Consider the following 22740-nt stretch of genomic DNA (forward strand, 5'->3'; position numbering starts at 1 on the left):
GCAGTAAGGAAACTATTGACAAAGTAGAACCAAAGAATGTTCCTCTTCAAATATGGTAGAGACTGTACTTTCAGTAAAAGGATGACTATTTGAAGTAGCACTGATGGTTACCAGGTACCAAGAAAACAGATAATGAGCTTGGACAAAAGTATTTTTTAGAGCTCTCATTATAATTGGAATGGAATAAAAAGGGAAGAGAAGATAGTCTCATTTATATGGGAAGTTACCCTAAATACCCTATACAAGGATAATGACTTCTGACCAGAGGTTACGTCATAAATAAAATCATCACCATGGAAAATGACAGGCAGTAGCCCTGAAGGCTGAAATCAAAAGAACATTGATAAGACTAAACACACTGTGTCTTCAGGTTTTAGTAGATAGTCGGAGCTCTCAAAACATAAGCAAGGACAGAAATTCAAATTAAAATACTGTAGATAAAAATAAAACTAAGTGTTGACATAAACAGAAACTTGATGACTTTAGAGAAATTTGGGTAATAATCTATACATGCTATCAGGAAAATTGGAGAGACTTCCATGATGGTCCAGTGGCTAAAACCCCATTCTCCCAATGCTGGGGGCTGGGGTTCAATCCCTAGTCAGAGAATTAGATCCCACTTGCTGCAGCTAAAGATTCTGCGTGCCACAACTAAGAGTTCACATGCTGCAGCTAAGATCTGGCACAGCCATGTAAATAAATTCATGAATAAATACATTTAAAAAAAAAATTTAAAAGGAAAACTGGAGAATTCATGACTGCAAAAAACTATAAGTCGAGGAAATAATTTGGATAAATAGGCAGACATAGTACTCAGTAACTCTAATGCCTTAAAGTACTAAATTCCTGAAATACGATACAACAGAAATGTTTACAGAAGAAAAAGATCCATGAAGACCAGTGAAAAGCAAAATACTCCATACAATATTGGTGGGTATTTTTTTCCTTCTTATTCCAAGTGTGAGGCTATTTAATATTTTTCCAAGTATAATCAAGAAAAGCAGACAGGGGCTGCTTTTAACCTCAAGGGGCTGATTTATTTCATGTAACTGGAACTGAATAGAGCTCTCTAAAGAAAGAGCAGGGTTTTTGTTTCTTTGTTTTTGTTTTGTAGAGCAGTCATATGTTAGTTAAACTTCAGGTGGCCTGCTGAAATATAAAACCTTGCTTCACTCTGCTTTACACCACCTACTTTCTCCAGCGGGCTGATGATCTTCCTATTTATTTCAGTTTTACTGCCTCTAATGATCTCTTTCTTTTTCTACCATTTCATTTCGTTATACAAAAATGCCCCGTGAGCAAGTTCAGAGTCATGCGCCAAGTGTGGGACTGTGCGAGGGCAGTACCTCTAAGCCGCACCTTCCTCGGAAGGCGGTGGGTCCCTACTGTGGCCGAGGGCTGTGGGGGTGGGGAATGTGGCCGGGGATGTGGGGGTGGGGGTTGTGCTCTGCAGTCACCATCTCCGGCCCCTCAATGGAGCTCAGTGCTCCTGAGTCCGAGTTCTTCCTAAAACTTTTTTGAGAGGTGTAAAGAAAGACAGAAAAACTGAAAGTCATAGTATGCTCATGGCTGGAAAACTGACTGTAAAGAGATGAATTTTTTCTATATTAATTTTTAGTTCTAACAAAATTTGGTATGAGAATTTCATTGTGATAATTTATTAAAAAAATTTCTAAATTGTTATCTTTAGTATTTAGTATTAACACAGTGGCAAAGAATCTGCCTGCCAGTGTAGGAGATTCAAGAGACTCGGGTTTGATCCCTGGGTCAGGAACATCCCTTGGAATAGGAAATGGCAACCCACTCCAGTATTCTTGCCTGGGAAATTCCATGGATAGAGGAGCCTGGCAGGCTACGGCCATGGAGTCGCTGAGTTGAACACAACTGTGCGCGCGCGCACACACACACACACAAAATATACTTTATACATACTTCTGGAAAATAAAGTATTAAAGTTTTTAAAATATTTTAAAGATACTTTTTCCTGTTTTTTGAAGTATACTTTTAAAGTAAAGTAATATTAAAGAAAAATCTGAAAAAGAAAGTTGCAGTAGTTAAACCATGTGGTGTTAAATAGAACACTCAATATTCAGACCAGTGGGACAGAAGAGATAGCCCAGAATTTGATGTTATTGAAGGTAACTTGATATATTATAAAAGAATAAATTCAAATCAGTAGAGAGCAGGGAAAATATACCATCGACAATTTATTTTTATTTTTATTTTTTTTTTAAATTTTTTTATTAGTTGGAGGCTAATTACTTCACAACATTTCAGTGGGTTTTGTCATACATTGATATGAATCAGCCATAGATTTACACGTATTCCCCATCCCGATCCCCCCTCCCACCTCCCTCTCCACCCGATTCCTCTGGGTCTTTAAATTAACTGAATATATCATTTTGTAAAGAATAAAATTTGATTTCCCCATATCTTACTAAAATAAAGTTCCAGAGAATTAAAATAGCACATTAAAAAACTAGGTAAGAGCAAAATTTGAAAAAAAAATTTTTTTAGATTAAAAAACAGTAATGACATGACAACTTTCTAAACTGAAAAAACATGTCATAAAGAAAAGATATGTTTGACTATAGAAAATGAAACATTTCTAAACAAAAGAAAAATGTCACCAATATTTAAAGGTAAGCTATGAAGTGACAAAGCATTTGGAGTATTTTGTTTTGTATTATTTTTTTAATGTTTACTCTTGCCTTTTTTAATCCTCTCTCCTCCCCCAAGTGGAGTAGTTTAATCATACCATTAATATACTTACTACATAAAGCAATAAACTGGTAGAACTAAAAAAAAAAAAGAACCCTTAGATATTGAAAAAAAAGATAGTAGAGTCTAATAGATAATGGGCAAGGGACAAAAATCAAAATAAGAAAGAAAACTCCCCCAAATAAAAAGTTAAAAAAATATATGTAGATATTTATTTATTTGGCTGCCTCTGGTCTCAGTTGTAGGAACTTCATTGTATCATGTGAGATCTTTTGTTGTTGTGCAGGGACTCTCTAGTTGTGTTTGGGAGGGCTTAGCTGCTCAGCGGCTTGTGCAATCCCAGTTCCCTGACCAGGGATCGAACCCACATTCCTTGCATTGTGAGGTGGATTCTTAACCACTGGACCACTAGGAAAGTCCTCCTCCCCAAATGCATTTAACAGTAAAGAAATATTTGGGAAAATATTAAACAATTTGCAGTCATAAGTGGAGATTAAATGTACTTACTATTTCTACTCATTACATTTGCAGATTAGAGACTATGATAATATCTAATGCTGGTGAAAGTACAGCAAACTTGTAGGTAATGGCAGTGTAAACTGATACAATACTTTTGGTACCGATACAATACATTTTGATAATGTTCATTGTTGTTTAGTTGCTAAGTTGTGTCCAACTCTTTTGAGACCCCACGGACTGTAGCCCACTAGTTTCCTCTATCCTTGGGATTTCCCAGGCAAGAATATAGGAGTGAGTTGCCATTTTCTTCTCCAGGGAATCTTCCTGAGCCGATTGAATCTGCATCTCCTGCACTGGCAGGCCAATTCTTTACCACTGAGTCACCAGGGAATCCTTAATGTTCATTAGGAACCATGAGATTGTAACTTAAGCATTTTTGGATAATCTTTTTGTTGAGACGTGATTACATATAGTGAAATGCATAAATCTTAAGTGTAGAGAGTGATGAGATTTGATAGATGCATGTACCCATGAAATTCACACCCCAGTCAGGATGGAAAACATTTTCATCACCTGAGAGAGCCCTTTTGTGTACTTTCTCCAAAACCCCCACACCCTTTTCTCACCTCCTATCATTTTTCTGCTGTTTTTCACCATATGTGAATTTTGCCTGTTCTAGAATTTCATATCAATGGGATCATGCAGAGTGTAGTTTTTTTGTGTTTGGCATTTTTTGCTCAGTGTTTGGCATTCATCTATTTTGTTGCATATATTAGTATTTTATTTCTTTTTATCACCAAGTAGTGTTGCATTATATGGCTAAACTTTATTTATCCATTTACCTGTTGGTGGGCATTTGGGTTATTTCTGATGTTTGGCTTTTGTGGGAAAGTTTCTAACAGCATTATCTCTTTATTATTTTTGTTGCTTTTGTGATGGTAAAATACATATAACACAAACTTGCCATTGTAGCCATTTCAAAATGTACAATTCAGTGGCACTAATTAAATATTCTGCAAATATCACTATTTCCAAAATTTATTTTTATGACCTTAAATAGAAACTCAGTAACCAATAGCAATAATTCCCTCTTTTCCTCTCCCCTCAGCCCCTGTTAATCCTTCATCTAATTTCTATCCCTACAAATTTGCTTTTTATAGATATTTCATGTAAGTGGTATCATATGTATTGTTTTGTATCTGGCTTATTTCATTTAGCTTATTTCTTTCAAGGTTCGTCCATGTTGTTACCTGTATCAGAACTTTATTCCTTTCCATGGTTGAATCATATTCCATTGCGTGTATATATATATATATATATATATATATATATATATATGTATATATATATATACACCATATTTTGTTGATCCATTCATCTGTCAATGGACACTTGGGTCATTCGCACTTTTGGCTATTTTGAATAATGTTTTGATGAACATTGATGAACAAGTGTCTCTTTGAATCTCTGTTTTCAGTTTTTTGGAGTATGTATCTAGGAGTGTAGGTGCTGGGTCATGTTTCTGTGAACATTTTTGTAATAATCTTTGTATGTGCATATGTTTTCATTAGCGTGGGTAGACATGTAGAGGTTATAGGGCATGTGTAGCCTTAACTCTATGAAACACTGTCAATCTACATTTAAAAAGTTCATTTTATATTCTCACCGACAACTTTTGAAGTACCTGTTGCTCCACATCCTTATTAACACTTAGTATTGTTTGTCTTTTTCTCCCCCCACATATGACAAATATTTAATATGATTTTTAATATCTCAGTACATCCTTGCACAATGGATATTATTATTCATTTTTTAAAATTTGAGATGTAATTGACATATGACATATGTTTCAGGTTTACAACATAATGGTTTGATGTAATATAGATTGCAAAAATACTACGACCAGAAGCCTAGTTGTCATTCATCACCACATGTTATAATTTTTTTGTTGTGATGAGAACTTTTAAGATTTCTCTCAGCAGCTTTCAAACATACATATAGTATTATTAACTATAGTCACTGTGCTATGTGTTACACATCCAGGACTTGCTTTACAACTGGAAGCTTGTACTTTTTTACCACCCTCACCTATTTTGCCCTCTTCCCACATCGTGCCCCACGCCCAGAAAAGGGCTCTGTTTCTATGAGTTCTGTTTTTTTGTTTTCTTTTGTTTGTTTCCTTTTTAGATTCCACACGTAAGCAAGATCTTGTTATTTTAATTATAGTCATTTTGATACCATCATTTCATGGTAGTTTTAACATAGAATTCCCTCATGAGTTATGATATTTAACACTTTTTCAAATATTTATTGGCTATTCTTCCTTTATGAAGTGACTGTTCAAATATTGTGCCCATTTAAAAGAGTCAGAGTATTTTGCTATTATTATTGATACAGTACTTGCCGTGATAAAGAACCTATGAACAGACCCACATTTATACAGTCATTTGATAGAAATGACCCAGATGTCAAAGCAATTCAACGGGAAAATAAAAATCTTTTCAAAAAATTGATCTGAAGCAACAGAACTTCAACCCAGCTCATTTGAGATGAATCACAGACCTAAATGTAGAAAACTATAAAACTCCTAGAAGAAACAAGAGGATATCTTCATGACACTGGGGAAATCAGAGATTTCTTGAAGAAGATTGACTTGAGGCGGGCTGGTCCATGGGACCCCACGACCACAAACGGATAGGACTTGTGGACTTGTGCTAGGTTCTTGTCACATAGGACCCCAGGACCCCTTGTCCATACCCCTTAGCACCCCAGAAAAGGATTTGTTGGAATATCTGATCTTACTGAATTCCCCAAAGATATTTGTATATGTGTGTATTTACTGATATGTATGTTTAATGAATTCGGTAAAGAAAGACATGAGTCACCTTCTTGGGCTTTTCCCCCTTCACTAATGTGGCCTCCACACATACACCATGGTCTCTTCACGTGGTTAGGGAAGAGGAGGCCTGTGGAGGGGAGCGGGGACAGCGACTGACCTGGCAGCCAGATGGCAAGCAACTTTGGCCTAGAAACCTAGAGATAGGGCCAATGTGGAGTGGGGACGAACTTGGATTTTGGAGTTTGAGTTCAAATCCCCAGACGTATGTGGTCTGAGCTGTGTGTCCTTGGAGCATTCACTGGGCTTCTCTAGAGTCCTGGTTTCCTTATAGGAGGCGAACCCATTAGCTGACTATCTGGTCTCAGGGCAGTTCTAGGAATCAAGGGCGGATCTGACAGCAGAGGCAACCCCGCCCTCAAGCAGACCACACAAATGCAACACCTCAAACTCAGCTTTCACACACAAGCTCCATTTCCTAATTTTCCTGCTTCACCACTGGCCCCTCAGCCTTCAAATACTATAAAACTTTGGCCTCCTGTCTCCTCTGTCTCTTGTATCTGATTAGTTACAAAATCCCATCAATTTTTCCTTCAAAATACTGCTTAGCAAGAAGTCCTTCTGTAGCTGACACTGCTGTTGCCTACCTAATTCCCCTGACTTCTCATCTGTCCTTCCTGGCAGAATCTCAGTTTTGTTCAAAGCCCAGCCAAAGGCATCCTTCTGTATAGCCCTTCACAGTTGCGGGTACCTGCTGGGACATACTGATGAGACAAGCTGAAGGTCTCTGGGAAATATTTGCTTTTTAAAAATATACACAAGTACCTCCCTTTCCTGCTTCACTCTTCTAATTTTTCCACCTGGGCTGGGGCCCTAGGGCCTGGAGGGACTACAGTAGTCGTCTTGAGATTATGAGGCAACCAGTCTGAAGAAGGCATTCGTATCACTCACCCAGACTATTGCACTAGCTATTGAAGGGCTCTCCGCCTCTGTTCTGCAAGTGGAAGCTTCATGAGTCCCAGAATTGAGGACTCCAGTTAGAGTTCATCCCTAAAATAGAATATGAAGCAACCAATGGAAATGATGAAGGAAGTCTAAATTTATTGACTGGGATGATGTTCATGATATCTTGTTAAATTTAAAAAGCGGTCCCAAAGCATTTTTTATGATATATAAGTTTATATAAGCATATACTTATTTATAAATATATTCATTTAAAGGTATAAGTGGATATTTCTATAAATTTTTTATAATTAAGTTCCAGTGTATTGAGATATCAGACATGCAGCATTGTATAATTTTAAAGTGTACAACATAATGATTTGACTTACATTCATCATGAAATGATCACAGTGGATTTAGTGAACATCCCTCATCTCTTAGAAATCAGCATTAAATAGACAAAAAGTTTTCCTTGAAGTGAGAGCTCTTAGGATTTACTTTCTTTACAGTTTTCATTTATAATGTACCGCAGTGTTCATTATCTTTATCATATTATATACATTACATCCCTACTATTTACTTATCTTATAACTGGAAGTTTGTACCTTCTGACAACCACTTTCATCTAATCCTACCCCTTACCCTTCCACCCCAGCCTCTGGTAACCATTAATCCAACCTCTTTTTTCTAAGAGTTTGTTTTTAAAGTATAATTGACCAACAACACTATGTAATTTCCTGGTACACAACATAAAGAATCAATATTTCTATAAGTTTAAAAATGATGACCACTATGAGTCTAGTTGTCATCTGTCAATATTCCTGTAAATCTGTTTGGTGAACTTATAAGTGGTTTCATTTATTGTTTCTTGCTTATATAATTAAAATTTATTTCAATAAAAATAAAAATAAGAGAGCCAAAGTGCTTAAAAATGCTTAAATTCCTTGCTCCTTAATGTGTCATTCAGCGACTTCCACAATAGGCAAGAACAAAGGTGGTGTGTTTATGTGTGAATTTATGAGTATTTGAAAGTATGTGGTTGTGAATTAATGTGTGAGTATGTGTGTGTGAGTATCTGGGAGTGTGAGTGGCTATGAGCGTGTGTGAATTTGTCAGTGCTTTGGAGAGCATATGCCCCTGAGTTCCCATAACTGTGTCTAAGTGTGTGACATGAGTTAGTGTGAGTGTGTCTGCTATCCTGGGATTGGGGTAATAAACCAGAAAGGATTCAAGGGGCCAGACAAACTATGGGATGCTCAGTTTAATTAGAATTTCAGGTAAACAACAAATATTTTTTAGTGTAAGTATATTCCATGCAATATTTGGGACATATGGATACTAAGAAATTAATTTTATCTAATATTCAAATTTAACTGGGTAGCCTGTATTTTTCTTACAGATGAGGGCCAATGACATTTATGACTCAGATGACTATTCAGAGGCCCAGAAGTTGGGACCAGACCCCTGGCTGGGGCTCCCGTCCTTCCCACTGGCTCTCTTGGTCCATTAGACAGGTCACTGCCAGGCTGGGCTGAACCCGGCTCTAAGGGAAAGGCCCAGCCTCCTTGGGGATGGTGAGAAGGCTGGTGTGGGTCTAGGGGACCCGAGGTGCCCATGGAGCTCATGATCAGGGTCCATGAAGCCCGAGAATGCAGGGCTGGGAGGAGGCGCTGTCAGGATCTACCCTGAGGCAGCTTTTTCTGCATCTGAATCATGTAGTGCTACATTGGCTTAAATGACTGGAAGGAGACCTGGGAGGAGAAGGATGATGTAGCCACACCAGCCCAGACTTCTGGGGTAGGAGGAAGAGATAAGGCAGAGGGGCATGGATACTCACCTGGCCAAGGGCCCTACCCAACCCCTCGGTAGTGGGGACTTCTCCCATTACCACATCAGGGCAGGGTGGGCATCATGGCGGCCAATGCTCTCCATCAACACCCAGCTCAGCTCAGAAAGTTCTAGTACTGGGCAGGGGGGTGGAGAAGGGTGTGTGGTAGCTCTGAGGTACACTCCTCCCCCCACTTCTCCACATACCGGCACCAGTGTTTGTGGTAAACCCAGTGACATGGGAGGTGGCCAACAAGAGGAAGAGGACCCTGTCTGGTCAGATTGCTAGGTTCCCGGCCTCTATAAAACAGGCTGTGGAGGGAGCCTGGGCAGCAGCCTCAACATGACCTCCTGGGCCGTCCTGCTCATCGCCTCAGTGCTCCTGGTCGCCCCAGGTGAGGACGCTCCCCTTGGGATAGATCCAGATGGCTCCTCCTCCCAGCCCTGCTTTCTCAGATTTGGTGGACCCGAGCATGAGCTCCAAGGGCATATGGCGTGGGTCAGAGCAGCCCCAGGGCAGAGTAGGGCAGGAGCCCCCTGGGACCCCTCACAAGGCCGCCTCCCTCTTCTGGGCCCCAGCTGCCTCCTGGGCTCTCCCCAGCCAGGAGAAGTGACTTCTCCTCTCCCTCTGTCTGTGGAGGGCTGCTGACGCTGTTTCTTCCCCAGGGCTGGCCTTTTCTGGTCTGACCCCTGAGCACCACGATCAGGCGACGGCCCATCTGTGCAAAGGAGATGAGTTGTGCCAGGGCCTGTCCCCGGAGGATCCCCAGGTACATGGATGGCTTCCTGCTGCCCACCCACCATCCCTCTCCTTCCTCTCCTCCCTGGGCAGCGCCAGGTGTGAGGGCCGAACTGGCCAGGGGGTGGGGAGGCAGGGCTGGGAGCTGAAGATGCTGGTTTTGTTCACACTGGTACCTGACTGTGGGGTGGGGGCTACACTGGTGGCTGGGCCCTCCCCAAGAGCCTCCTCCTTGTCTGACGGTAGAACAGATGTTGGGATGGGAATGGTGCTGTGGGTGTGGGGGCAGGTCGTGGGGCCTCTCAGCCCCTCTAAGACAGGCAGAGAGATTGGCAGGGGCCAGCCAGTCTGGCTCAGGTCCTCATATGGACAGACAGATCATGGGTCATCCTACTGGCTTGAAAGCTCCCAGGGGACACTTCCTGGTGCCCTTATGAAGTTGGGGTATCTGAGAGACCACCCTAAGGGGCTTCCTTTCCTAATAGGGTGACCTGGTGCTCCAAAAAGAGGAGCTGGGCCTACTCTGTAATAACTGTCGGTTGATAATACAACGTCTGGAGGACATGGTGGGAGATCAGCCCAATGAGGTGAGATGGGAGACTTGTAGAACCTGGTGGGTGGAGAGGTGCTCCCAAGTGGAGTGGGGAGGGCTAAGAAGCCCTACCTAGGCTTCTTAAATGAGCTGGAAAGTGGGATGTACTTAGCTCTGAGTGAATACTTAACAAGTGGATGTATCATCACCTGAACCATAGTTTCACTTTCCCTCCCTCCCTCTCCTTGGCTCCCCCAACCTGCTCAGCATCACCACCTTCACCTTCGGGTACTCAGATTTATCCCCTTCCATGGGAGATGTCAGAAGAAGATATTTCAAAAGCAATGGACCAAGGCTCCAAGCTTGGATCCCCTCCTAACCCACCACACCCCCCGACCCCCAGCAGATGGAGCCCGCAGTCTGGCCCTGGACCCAGAAGCTATATAGGCAGAGCCTTTAAAGTGGGTCTGGGCACCATTCACCACCCAGAAGACAGGGCCCGGGTATAGAGGGGCTAAGACTCGACAGGGTCAATTGTCCTTTCCAGAGCCCCTGCTGGCCAGACTTGAGATGGGGAGGGGGGTTGAGCCTTGTCTCTCGAGTCCCTGCTCCCACTACCACCTGGCATCAACACCCGGGACCCAGCACTCCCACTGTCAGACCCGCTGAGAGCCCAAGGCTGCCAGGGCCTGCAGAGAGGCAGCGCCCAGCAAGGCTCACCTGAGGCCCGTTTCCCACCCTGGCGCTGCCGCTACAGAATACCGTCAGCGAGGCGGCCTCCAAGGTGTGCAGCAAGATGAAGGTGCTGAGAGGTGTGTGCAAGTCAATCATGAAGAGATTTCTCCGTGTCATCTCTCGGGACATCTTAGCTGGAAAAAAGCCTCAGGCCATCTGTTTTGACATCAGGCTGTGCAAAAGCAAGGCAGGTATGTGCAGAGGCAACAGCACATTCCCTGACAGCCTCCCCGTGAAAGGGAAACTCCTAACAGCCTGAGGCAACCTTCCCCTGCCCTTCCCCACACTCCCGAAAACAATCCTGGAGTAAAATCAGGTCTCCATTTCTCCTCAGCTATGTGACCTTGGGCAAGTAACCTAACCTCTTTGAGCTTCAGTTGCCTTACCCGTGAAAGGGCAATAATGATTTCTATTTCTGAGGTTGAAATGAGGATTGAATGAGAGCATCACGTAAGATGAGGTTGACACCAAGGAAATGGCCTGAGACTGAGATACTGGAGAAATCAGAGCCCTGATCAACCTGTCTCTTCTCTCCACACTAGGTCTCATCTGATTCCTTGGGTCCGCTGACCCCACCCTGGGGAAAAAGCACAGAAACTCCAGCATCCTCGGCCTGCTCTTCATTCCTGAATCCAGGAGTCTCCTCTCCAGTTTCTCTCACTGAACTCCTTCCACTGCCTTTCCCTCTCAGAATAAAATATCATGCAAGACTTTTGCTTCAGTTTCTTTTCCTTTGTTGGGTTTCAGAAGAGAGGGCACGCTCATCTGACTCATAAGTTCATTCAATAAACATGTTGTATGTCCACATGTGGTTCTAGATGCTATGGATTTAGTGGTGAACAAGACAACTTAGCAGCTCTCACACATATGGTCATGAAATAATTATTGCATTGCATGTTACTCCGAGAACCTGGGGTACATCACAAATATATCCCCAGGAGCTCTCAGACCAGCTGAAGAGACCATTTGGGTTAGGGTTTTGTTGTTGTTCAGTTGCTCAGACTTGTATGACTTTTTGTGACCCTATGGACTGTAGCCCACCAGGCTCCTCTATCCATGGGATTTTCCAGGCAAGAGTACTGGAGTGGCTTGTCATTCCCTCCTTCAGGGGATCTTCCTGACCCAGGGATGAAACCCGCATCATCTGCGTTTCCTGCATTGCAGGTGGATTCTTTACCAATTAAACCACCGAGGAAGCTCCATATATATATATGAATAGATAAAGATGTGGGCTATTGTAAATAGTGCTATTGAACATCGGGGTACATGTTATATTTTCAAATTATTGTTGTCTTTTCTGGGTATATACTCAGAAGCAGGGCTGCTGGATTATATGGTTACTCTATTTTTAGTTTTTTAAGTAACCTCCTTACTGTTCAGCATAGTGGTTGTACCAATCTACATTCCCACTGACAGTGTAGGAGGGTTCCTTTTTCTCTATACCCTCTCTAGAATTTATTACTTGTAGACTTTCTGATGATGGCCATTCTGACCAGAGTGAGGTCAGATGGCCATCATCAAAACTACCTGAATGTAGTTTTGATTTGCATTTCTCTAATAATTAGTGATGTTGAGCATCTTTTTATGTTTCTGTTGGCCACCTGTCTGTCTTCTTTGGAGAAATGTCTACTTAGGTCTTCTGCTCATTTTTGTTGTTTTTTTTAAATTTTTTAATTGAGCTGTGTAAATTGTTTTTATGTCTTGTAAATTCAGCCCTTGCTGTTGGTATGAGTTACAAATATTTTCTCCCATTCCATAGGTTATCTTTGCATTTTATGGTTTCTTTTGCTGTGCAAACAATTTAGAGTTTAATAGGTCCCATTTGTTTATTTTTGCTTTTGTTTCCATTACCCTAAGAGATGGATCCAAAAAAATACTGTTGCAAGTTTTGTCAAAGAGTGGCCTACATTTTCCTCTAGGAGTTTTATAGTATTTGATTTTGCATTTAGGTTTTGAATCCATTTAAGCTTATATATGACAAAATGAAAATGTTCATTCTTTTACATGTAGCTGTCCAGTTTTCCTGGCACCACTTGTTGAAGAGATTGTCTTTTCTTCATTGTGTATTCTTGCATACTTCATTGTAGATTAATTGGCCATAAGTGTGTGGGTTCTCTATTGATGCAATCAATTTCCACATGATCTTTATTTATTTGTTTTTCCTAAAGTCTACGGTTTATTCAGATTTCCTATTTATTTTTGGCTGCACTGGGTCTTCATTGTGTTTGGGTTTTGGGGTTTCTCTAGTCACAGCATGCAGGCTTTGTTGCCTCTTGGCATGTGGGATCTAAGTTTCCTGACCAGGGATTGAACCTATAACCTGACAGTGAAAGGGCTAGGTTCTAACCACTGGATCCCCAGGAAATTCCCTATTCTTTCCTATTTCTTTATGTCTTGTAATTTTTTGTTGGAGACTGGTTATCTTAGATAATATATTATAGCAAACATGACTACTGGTCACACTCCCCTCCCCAGGTATGTTATTGCCTTTTAGAGATGAATTGCTTGTTTTCATGTTTCGTGACTGATTGGGTCATTTTAGTGAGGTCCCTCCACCCCTCATAGTGTGATGCCTCAGATGTTGCACCTCAAGGGGTACAGCCTTGAGCATGACCACAACTATCCTGTGATGACAGAAGTTTGGGAAGGGTTCTCTTTGTCTCAAAACACCTCGTTGTGAATCTCCAATATTTCTGGCTGATTGCTCTATTGTTTTCAACAATGTCCCAGGGGATAAATTGCTTTATGAAGCCCAATCAAACCTAAGTCCTTTATGGGTCACTGATAGAGACTTTTTTCTGACCCAAGGAGGCCTCTTCACAGGTTTTTCTTTCTTTGCTTTCTCTCCAGCAAATTAGCCAGCTTACAGTTTAGCCTTATGTCTCCAAGGAAGTTATCACTCTCCTTCCAAATGTCTTTCACCACAGCTTCCACTGTGGAATTCTGTTCCCAGAACAAATCTGAGGACTGTTGCAATAGTGAGTAGGTAAGAGTCGGACACGACTGAAGCGACTTAGCAGCAGCAGCAGCAGCAACCTCTAGGCCTTCCTTGTGAGTTGAGGAAACACTTGATATTCCACTCCTCCCTTTATCCAGGGGGCCTAACTTTGTCAAGTGAACTTGAAATGGAGCAAGACCATATGGTCCTTGCCTCATCCCCACCGTGTCTTCTGCCTGCCTTTTGCCTGTGGAAAACTTTAGTCAAAGAATAAGTTTAATCAGAGAAGTGAGAAATGCTGAAACAAAGGAAAACAGTCAAAGGAGACTAAATAATAATGTAGTCATTAGGCATAGTCAAGGACTTTTAGTTCCTTCTCAAGGGCTATAGATAATTTTGGGGCTTCCCTAGTAGCTCAGATGGTAAGGAATCACCTGCAATGCAGGAGACCACGGTTTGATTCCTGGGTTGGGAAGATCCCCTGCAGAAAGGATAGGCTACCAACTCCAGTATTCTTGGGCTTCCCTGGTGGTTCAGACAGTAAAGAATCCACCTGCAATGCAGGAGACCTGGGTTCCATTCCTGGGTCAGGAAGATCCCCTATAGATGGGAATGGCAACCCACTACCAGTATTCTTGCCTGGAGAATCCCATGGTCAGAAGAGCCTGGAGGGCTACAGTCCATGGGGTGGCAAAGAGTAGAACACAACCAAGTGACTAACCTCAGCACAGCACAGCACATAGATAATATTCTGAGCCATATCCTGTGAGCTGTCTTATAAATACTGAAACACCAGGTGGAGAAGTTAACATGATGAGCATACTGTACCCAGGACATGAGCTGCCACAATTCTGAGAATTGACCTCAAAGAAATGGGAACAAATGAACCCCGGAACTGAAGATTAACTGTACCTAAAACAATCAAGATGATGCTGGTCAGACCACTGGTGACCAGTTTAAAGATGACTGTTAGAGATGACTGTACAGTTTCTGCATGTAGACCCACCTCGCCCACCCCGTCTATGAAAGCTCTCACCCCCTGCTTATCGGGGGTGGGAGGGTGAAGTTGGCTTTTGGACAGTTGTCCACCCTCGCCTCCTCTCCCCACCCCCATCCCCCAGTTGCCAGCATCTGAAATAAAGCAAACTTCCTTTTGACCAACCTGGCCTATTTATTGGCTTTTGAGTAGCTAGCAGCCAGACCCACCATACCCTTTCAGTAACAAACTCAGGCTTTCTGTGTTCTGATTGGAAGCTGCCACCTGGCAGATGGTTGTTGCTGCTGCTGCTAAGTCGCTTCAGCCATGTCCGACTCTCTTCGACCCCATAGATGGCAGCCCACCAGGCTCCACTGTCCCTGGGATTCTCCAGGCAAGAACACTGGAGTGGGTTGCCATTTCCTTCTCCAATGCATGAAAGTGAAAAGTGAAAATGAAGTCGCTCATTTGTGTTGGACTCTTCACAACCCCATGGACTGCAGCCTACCAGGCTCCTCCGTCCATGGGATTCTCCAGGCAAGAGTACTGGAGTGGGTTGCGATTGCCTTCTCTGGAAGATGGTTAGGGCTAGCAAATTTTGTAGGCTTCTTTTCTTTTTTGGTGAAGAATCTTGGGCAGGACTTCCCTGGTGGTGCAGTGGATAAGAATCTGCCTGCCAATGCAGGGAATGTGGGTTCAATCCCTGATCAGGGAAGATTCCACATGCCATGAGGCCAACTAAGCCTGTGAGCCACAACTATTGAGCTTGTATGTCGCAACTACTGGAACCCACAAGCCTAAAGCCTATGATCTGCAACAAGAAAGGCACTACAATGAAAAACACAAGCACTTTAATGAAGAGGAGCCCTTGCTTGCCACAACTAGAGAAAACCTGCATGCAGCAACAAAGACCCAGTGCAGCCAAAAATAAAATAAAATAAAAAGGAATCTTGGCCAGTTCACGCTTGGTCTTTGAATCCCTCATGCAGAAGGGATATGGGGAATTCTTTCTTCCTTAGCATGAGCTGGTGTATCAGCCAGATTCATTGATGGCAAGCAACAGAAACTGACTCAGGCTAAATTAAGAAAAGGGAAGTGATTGGGTAGCCATTGATGCCTGAGGTTGGAAGGGAAGACCTAGAATAGAACTTGGACAAGATCTAGGCAGCTCAGAGGGTCCTCTGAAGCAGGGAGAACACCTCAGTCTCACCCAGGTGCAGTCATTGGGGTGAATGAATTTCCACAATGAGCTTACTCTGTCTTTGTGTCTCCTGCTCCAAAGCCGAATTCCTAGGAAAGAAAATTCAACCAGCCAAGCTTAGATCAGATACTTGACTTTGATTGTTCTAAGGTGATGAAAAGGAAGTCATGCCCTAGGAGATCTGGGTGACTGTTCTGGCTTATGAAGTGGAGGATAGATTGCTAGATGAGTTACTGTCCACCGAGACAGTACACAGTAGCTGTCAGATAATTCCCCAAAGGAAATTAGAGTGATTATTAGGAAGGAAGAGTAGATGCTGTGTGGCCAAAGTGTCAAATGTCCAGTCCAGCTTGCAATGACGGTGAGTGTTGTCTCTGCGTGTGTGTGCATTAAGTTGTTTCAGTCAGGTCCGACTCTTTGCAACCCCATGGACTGTAGCCCTCCAGGCTCCTCTGTCCATGGGATTTTCCAGACAAGAATACTGGAGTGAGTTGCCAAGCCCTCCTCCAGGGGATCTTCCCAACCCAGGGATCAAACCTGCCTCACTTTATGTCTCCTGCATTGGCAGGCAGGTTCTTTACCACTGGTGCCACCTGGGAAGCCAGTATTGTCTCTGAGGCACTTCCGAATAGGAAGATATTTCTTTGACGGGAATCAGGAACTGTGGATTCCTGGTCTTAGGGGCTTGCCTGTCTCTAAGTAAGATGTGCTTTCCCATATACTCAGGTTGAGAATCTTGGAGTTTACTCAACAGGCTTCAAGAGTACTGCCTGTGGGCACAGGCCAGGGCCCCAGACAGGTCTTGGTTTCGTTCAGATGATATTAATCTTGGCCTCTTTGCCTCTTTGGTTTCCTTATCTGACAGAACCAACAATACTTGCAAGACTCCTACGTTGCTCTGCTTAGATAACTCATGTGTGTGCCTAGCATGATGTAAGCTGTGCTAAGAGGCTACCTGGAAGATGGAGCATTACCTAGAAGGTGCTGGGAGTGAAGAATTTTAGGCAGAGGTTGAGGCAGTGAGAATCGAAGTTGTCCATGGTGAATGAGACACTTTCCTGCAGGCTGTATCACAGAGAAAAGCTGGAGTCATCACCTTGCCTTGCTGCAGATTCAGCCCCTGTTCCAGCAGCTGCCAGACACCCAGAGCCTGGAGATGGATTCCTGTCCTGAGGCACGAGACTCATCTCACATGCCTGCCTTACGTTTCTCTCTTAGATGCTACCATCCCTCCCTAATGTCCTGCAGAGGACCAGAAAATCACTGTATCTTCAGAATGGATGCCGGATGCCCCTCCCCTACCACCCAGTTCATTCCCACCCAAGGAGATGTTTTTTGGGGAGTGGGGATGATGCTCAGGAGAGTGCTTATAGGTACATCTAATAATCACAGCACCCAGACCCTGCAGGCTGCATGCTCACAGGCAGAGACTAAGAGTGGGGAAGGGCATGGATTCCAGGCCAATAGGACACTGGAGCCTCTGTGCCTGGAGCCAGGGGAGGGTACCGGGGAGGAGAGTGGACTGGTCCAATTTAAGGCTCATTCAACTACTTTAAAGGTGGACCGGAAGCAGCCCAATGTAATGTTGAGGGATTATATACCAAATATTTGAGGATGGATGAAGACTGTTTTTACAATCAAGACATTTAACAAAGACCAACATGGTAAAGACCATCACTTCATGGAAAATAGTTAGGGAAACAATGGAAACAGTGAGAGACTTAATTCTGGGGGGCTCCAAAATCACTGCAGATGGTGACTGCAGCCATGGAATTGAGATACCTGCTTCTTGGAAGAAAAGCTGTGACCAACCTAGTCAGCATGTTATAAAGCAGAGACATTACTTTGCCAACAAAGGTCCATCTAGTCATGTAGTAGTCATGTATAGATGTGAGAGTTGGACTGTAAAGAAAGCTGAACACTGAAGAATTGATGCTTTTGAACTGTAGTGTTGGAGAAAACTCTTGAGAGTCCCTTGAACTGCAAGGAGATCAAACCAGTCAATCCTAAAGGAAATCAGTCCTGAATATTCATTGGAAGGACTGATATTGAAGCTGAAGCTCCAATACTTTGGCCACCTGATGCAAAGAGCTGACTCATTGGAAAAGACCCTGATGCTGGGGAAGATTGAAGATAAGAGGAGAAAGGGACGACAGAAGATGAGATGGTTAGATGGCATCACCGATTCAGTAGACATGAGTTTGAGCAAGCTTTGGGAGTTGGTTATGGACAGGGAAGCCTGGCATGCTGCAGTACATGGGGTCTGCAGCAAAGAGTCGGACAGGATTGAGTGACTGAACTGAACTGAACACGGTAAAATTTGCACCTTAAGTTGTATTGAGGAAGTGAATGATGGTCATTTATATTTATTAATATAAAATATTATATAATAATATACAAATATATTATGGATAACAGGAATAATTAAGAAAAGTACTGTGGCTCAATGACACCTTTAAATACATTCATATTTTATTCACAAGCTTCCCTAGTAGCTCAGTTGGTAAAGAATCTGCCTGCATGCAGGGGACCCCGGTTCCATTCCTGGGTCCAGAAGATCCTCTGGAGAAGGGATAGGCTACCCACTCCAGTATTATTGGGCTTCCCTTGGCTCAGCTGGTAAAGAATCCACCTGCAATGCGGGAGATCTGGGCTCAATCCCTGGGTTGGGAAGATCCCCTGGAGAAGGGAAAAGCTACCCACTCCAATATTCTGGCCTGGAGAATTCCGTTGATTGCATAGTCCATGGGGTCACAAAGAGTCCCACATGACTGAATCATTTTCACTTTCATTTTATTCACAACAGCACGTACATGTCTTTGAAAAATGTTTTGTGTGTGTGTTGGCTTTACTAGTCTGTTCCTGGCTGTCCACCTTTGGGAAGAAAACTCTCCAAGTTTGGCTGCCTTCAGTGACCTTGCAACCTGGGACGCCCATATGGGCGGAGCCTGGTCTCCGGCCCAGGCTTCCAGCGATGTGCTGGGCCAATCAGAGCCCTTGATCTAGAATTAGAACTAACACACCCGGAGGTGAGAGTCTGTTTAAAGTTAAAAGTCTTGGGGCTGGGCAGCAATACCCGCTGCAAGCTGGAACTATCGGGGATCGGGAACCATATGAAGCAGTGCATGAAAATGAAATAACAACAATAATATTTGTGGTAACAAAAATGAAAGCTAAGCTTCGTTGAGCCTTTTCTTTGTGACCCGCTCAGTTCTAAGAACTTTAGAGTATAATCTCACGCAGTCCTCATAAACACCCCAAATCCCTATGAAATTTCCAGATAAGGAGATTAAAGCACAGAGAAGGTAAGTAAGGCCCACACCTAGGAGGTGGCACATCTGGGACTGCAGCCCAGGCTACCCCTTGTCCTCTCCTGCCACTCCAGGAAGCAGGACTGGCAGCCCTCGGGCAGGGAAGGGGGAGAGTGACTCTGTGTAGCCACCTTGATTTCCTGAGACTGAATGTCTTGATCTGTGGTTTCCCTTGCCACAGGATTCCTGGGCAGTGCCCACCCTCCTCCAACTCTTCTGTAGCCAGGTCGACTGGGTCTCTGTTTCTTGCTTCAGATGGAAACTCTGACCAGAGACAGTTAAGGTACACACAAGGATTCATGTCCCTTTGTGTCTCTTGGGACCCCAGAGTATGAAGGAGCAGGGCCCTGAGACCTTCAATAAGTCTGGTCCATCTTGCCCCCAACCTCCAGCCCCACCTAGGGATGATGATCTGAGGCTGGGGGGCTGGAGCTGTCCCCACTTAGGGGAACAGCTGCCCTGTGGCCTGGGCAGGGTTTGGACGGACTTGCTTGAATTCCCTTCCCAGACTTCCTTAGATGTGGGCTTTTTTCCCCTTTTTTAAAGTTGTGGTTCGGGTGAGGATATTAACCCTGAAGTTGCTTTCTGTCTCCAACTGACTTGGGTGACTTGCCGTGATGACTTTATTACGAAATGCAGCCGGAATCCACTCAAAAGTGTTGGTACAAGTGCTGCCACCTACTGGAGGAAAATTAACAGTGTCAAAAAGAAGAGACATCACTTTGCTAACAAAGGTCAACAAAAGTCAAAGCTATGGTTTTTCCAGTAGTCATGTATGGATGTGAGAGTTGGACCATAAAGAAGGTTAATTGCTGAAGAACTGATGCTTTTGAACTGTGGTGCTGGAAAAGACTCTTGAGAGTCCCTTGGACAGCAAGGAGATCAAATCAGTCAGTCCTAAAGGAAATCAACCCTGAATATTCATTGGAAGGAATGATGCTGAAGCTGAAGTTCCAATACTTTGGCCACCTGATGCGAAGAGCTGACTCACTGGAAAAGACCCTGATACTGGGAAAGACTGAGGGCAGGAGGAGAGGGGGTGGCGGAGGATGAGATGGTTGAATAGCATCACCAATTCAATAGCCATGAGTTTGAGCAAACCCCAGGAGATGGCGGAGGACATAGGAGCCTGTCATGCTGCAGTCCATGGGGTTGCAAAGAGTCCGACACGACTTAGCGACTGAACAACAACATTGTTTTATATACATGGATGGTTAGATATAGAAATAAAAATAGATATAGGTGTATATGTATGTGTGTGTGCATACAGATGTATATTCCCTAGCTTTGTCCTTTGTAAGGGGCTGGAAATAATGACAGTAGCTATGAGTATACTCACAGTAGCTATGAGTATGCTAGTCTCTGGATCTTGGTTTCTAAGTACCATTTCCCAGTGAAAAAAAATTAGGGCTCCTTGGAGAAATGGCTGATTCTAGGGCTGGAGCAGCAAAAGTATAAATGAATACAGGAGACTTTGCAGTGCTAGAAAAAGTGCTCAGAAATGGTGTGTGTGTGTGTGTGTGTGTGTTAGTCGCTCAGTCGTGTCTAACTTTTTGCGACCCCATAGACTGTAGCCCACCAGGCTCCTCTGTCCATGGAATTCTCCAGGCAAGAATTCTGGAGTCATTTGCCGTTTCCTTCTCTATGGGATCTTCCCAACCCAGGAATGATGAGGATATTATTAAAAGACATAGGATTCACATTGAAGGGGTTCCCAATGGCCAGATTTGAGACAATTTTAGTAACAAAATAAACAATAATAGTAATAAATAATAACTCATGGGATAAAGAATATATCCATGACTCCACATCCATATAAATAAATAATTTCATAAAGAAATAAATGAAGTGAAGCCTCTTAAAATATAATTCCAATGAATAAATATAGAAGGAATGATGGAAATAGGAAATTGCTGTTTGGCTAACCCCACAGTGGCTTCCCTGGTAGCTCAGATGGTAAAGAATCCACCTATAATACAGGAGACCTGGATTCAATCCCTGGGTTGGAAAAATCCTCTGGAGAAGGGAATGGCTCCCCACTCCAGTATTCTTGCCCGAAGAATTCCATGGACAGAGAAGCCTGGGTGGGCTACAGTCCATGGTGTCACAGAGTCGGACATGACTGAGCGACTAACACTAACCTCACTGTAATTGTTGCAGGCAAGAAGCACTGATGAGTGCTAGAATTAGTGGGTAAAAGTATGATGAAAAAAGAAAAGGCTTGTTTATAGTCTCAAGATATCTCCACACAAAATACTTATTAATTACAAAGGGGGAAAGGGTAACTTTGCCATGGATAAATCTGATAGACACCACCTTATCCAAGGGGTAAAAGTCCCTATCAGCAGAAATGAGATGTATGGGCATCACGTTCCTCCTGGTGTGATGTGCCAAGAAGAAGACAACATCCCTGCTGGGGGCTTCCCTGGAGGTCCAGTGGTTAAGACTCCACACTCCCAATAGAGGGGGCATGGGTTCAGTTCCTGGTCAGGGAAGTAACATCTTGCAAATAAATAAAGTTAAAAAAAATCACTTATGTAGGCATTTGTGCCAAAAACGCAAAACCTTAGTCTAATTCTGGAAAAGCACCAGACACACCCAAAGTGAGGAACATTCTGCAGAGCAACTGGCCACTGCTCTTCAAAAGTGCTGTGATCAGGAAAGACAGAGCTTGAGGGAACTGTCCCAGACTGGAGGAGACTAAGGAGACATGACAACCCAGTGCCCTGCGTGAGACTGCATGGGATCCTGGGGAGAAGAAGAATCCAGGGGCAGTGGACAAAGTTGGAATACCATCTGAAGATAAATTAGTAGTGTTGTACCAGTGTTCATATCCTGCATGCGTGCTAAGTCACTTCAGTCACATCCAACTCTGCGACCCTATGGACTGTGACCCCTCAGGCTCCTCTGTCCATGGGATTCTCCAGGCAAAATACTGGAGTGGGTTGCTGTGTCCTCCTCCTGGGGCTCTTCCCTACCCAGGGATTGAACTCACATCTCATTATGTCTCCTGCATTGCAGGAGGGTTCTTTACCACTAGCGCTACCTGGGAATCCCTGTTCATATTCTGGTCTTGATAATTATGCTCTGGTTATAGAAGATGTTAACATTTGGAAGAGCTGGGTGAAGGGTATTTAGGCATTTTTCCTACTATTTTTGCAAAGTTTCTCAAGTCTAAAATTATTTCAAAATGAAAAATAAAATTAAAAACAAGATTGTATGAAATATACATAGATAATGCTTTTTAAAAGGCTTTACACAAAGTATTATATATAGAATGAATAAATAATAAGGTCCTACTGTATAGCACAGGAAACTATATTCAATGTCCTGTGATAAACCATAATGGGAAAGAATATAAAAAAAAAATGTGTTGGTCGCTCAGTCATATCCGACTCTTGGTGATCCCGTGGACTGTAGCCCACCAAGCTCCTCTGTCCATGGGATTTTCCATGCAAGAAAACTGGAATGAGTAGCCATTCCCTTCTCCTGGGGATCTTCCCAACTCAGGGATCAAACTTGG

General features: G+C 43.2%; 1 protein-coding gene across 1 annotated transcript; it reads left to right on the forward strand.

The window, feature by feature from the left end:
* Positions 1–9038: 9038 nt before the first annotated feature.
* On the forward strand, positions 9039–11501 carry LOC122442601 (antimicrobial peptide NK-lysin-like). Its single transcript, XM_043470453.1, has 5 exons — positions 9039–9180; positions 9452–9555; positions 10010–10111; positions 10814–10982; positions 11334–11501. Exons 1-5 carry the CDS (start codon positions 9129–9131, stop codon positions 11342–11344), a joined length of 438 nt encoding a protein of 145 aa, XP_043326388.1. The 5' UTR covers positions 9039–9128; the 3' UTR covers positions 11345–11501.
* The last annotated feature ends 11239 nt before the right edge of the window (positions 11502–22740 follow it).

The sequence above is a fragment of the Cervus canadensis genome, chromosome 5, assembly GCF_019320065.1.
Source record: "Cervus canadensis isolate Bull #8, Minnesota chromosome 5, ASM1932006v1, whole genome shotgun sequence".
NCBI lineage: Eukaryota > Metazoa > Chordata > Mammalia > Artiodactyla > Cervidae > Cervus > Cervus canadensis.

Coding starts and splice junctions, on each gene's coding strand:
- LOC122442601 (XM_043470453.1), top strand. CDS start 9,129: ATGACCTCCTGGGCCGTCCTGCTCATCGCCTCAGTGCTCCTGGTCGCC. Junction 9,181..9,451: donor AGTGCTCCTGGTCGCCCCAG/GTGAGGACGCTC, acceptor TTTCTTCCCCAG/GGCTGGCCTTTTCTGGTCTG. Junction 10,112..10,813: donor TGGGAGATCAGCCCAATGAG/GTGAGATGGGAG, acceptor CTGCCGCTACAG/AATACCGTCAGCGAGGCGGC.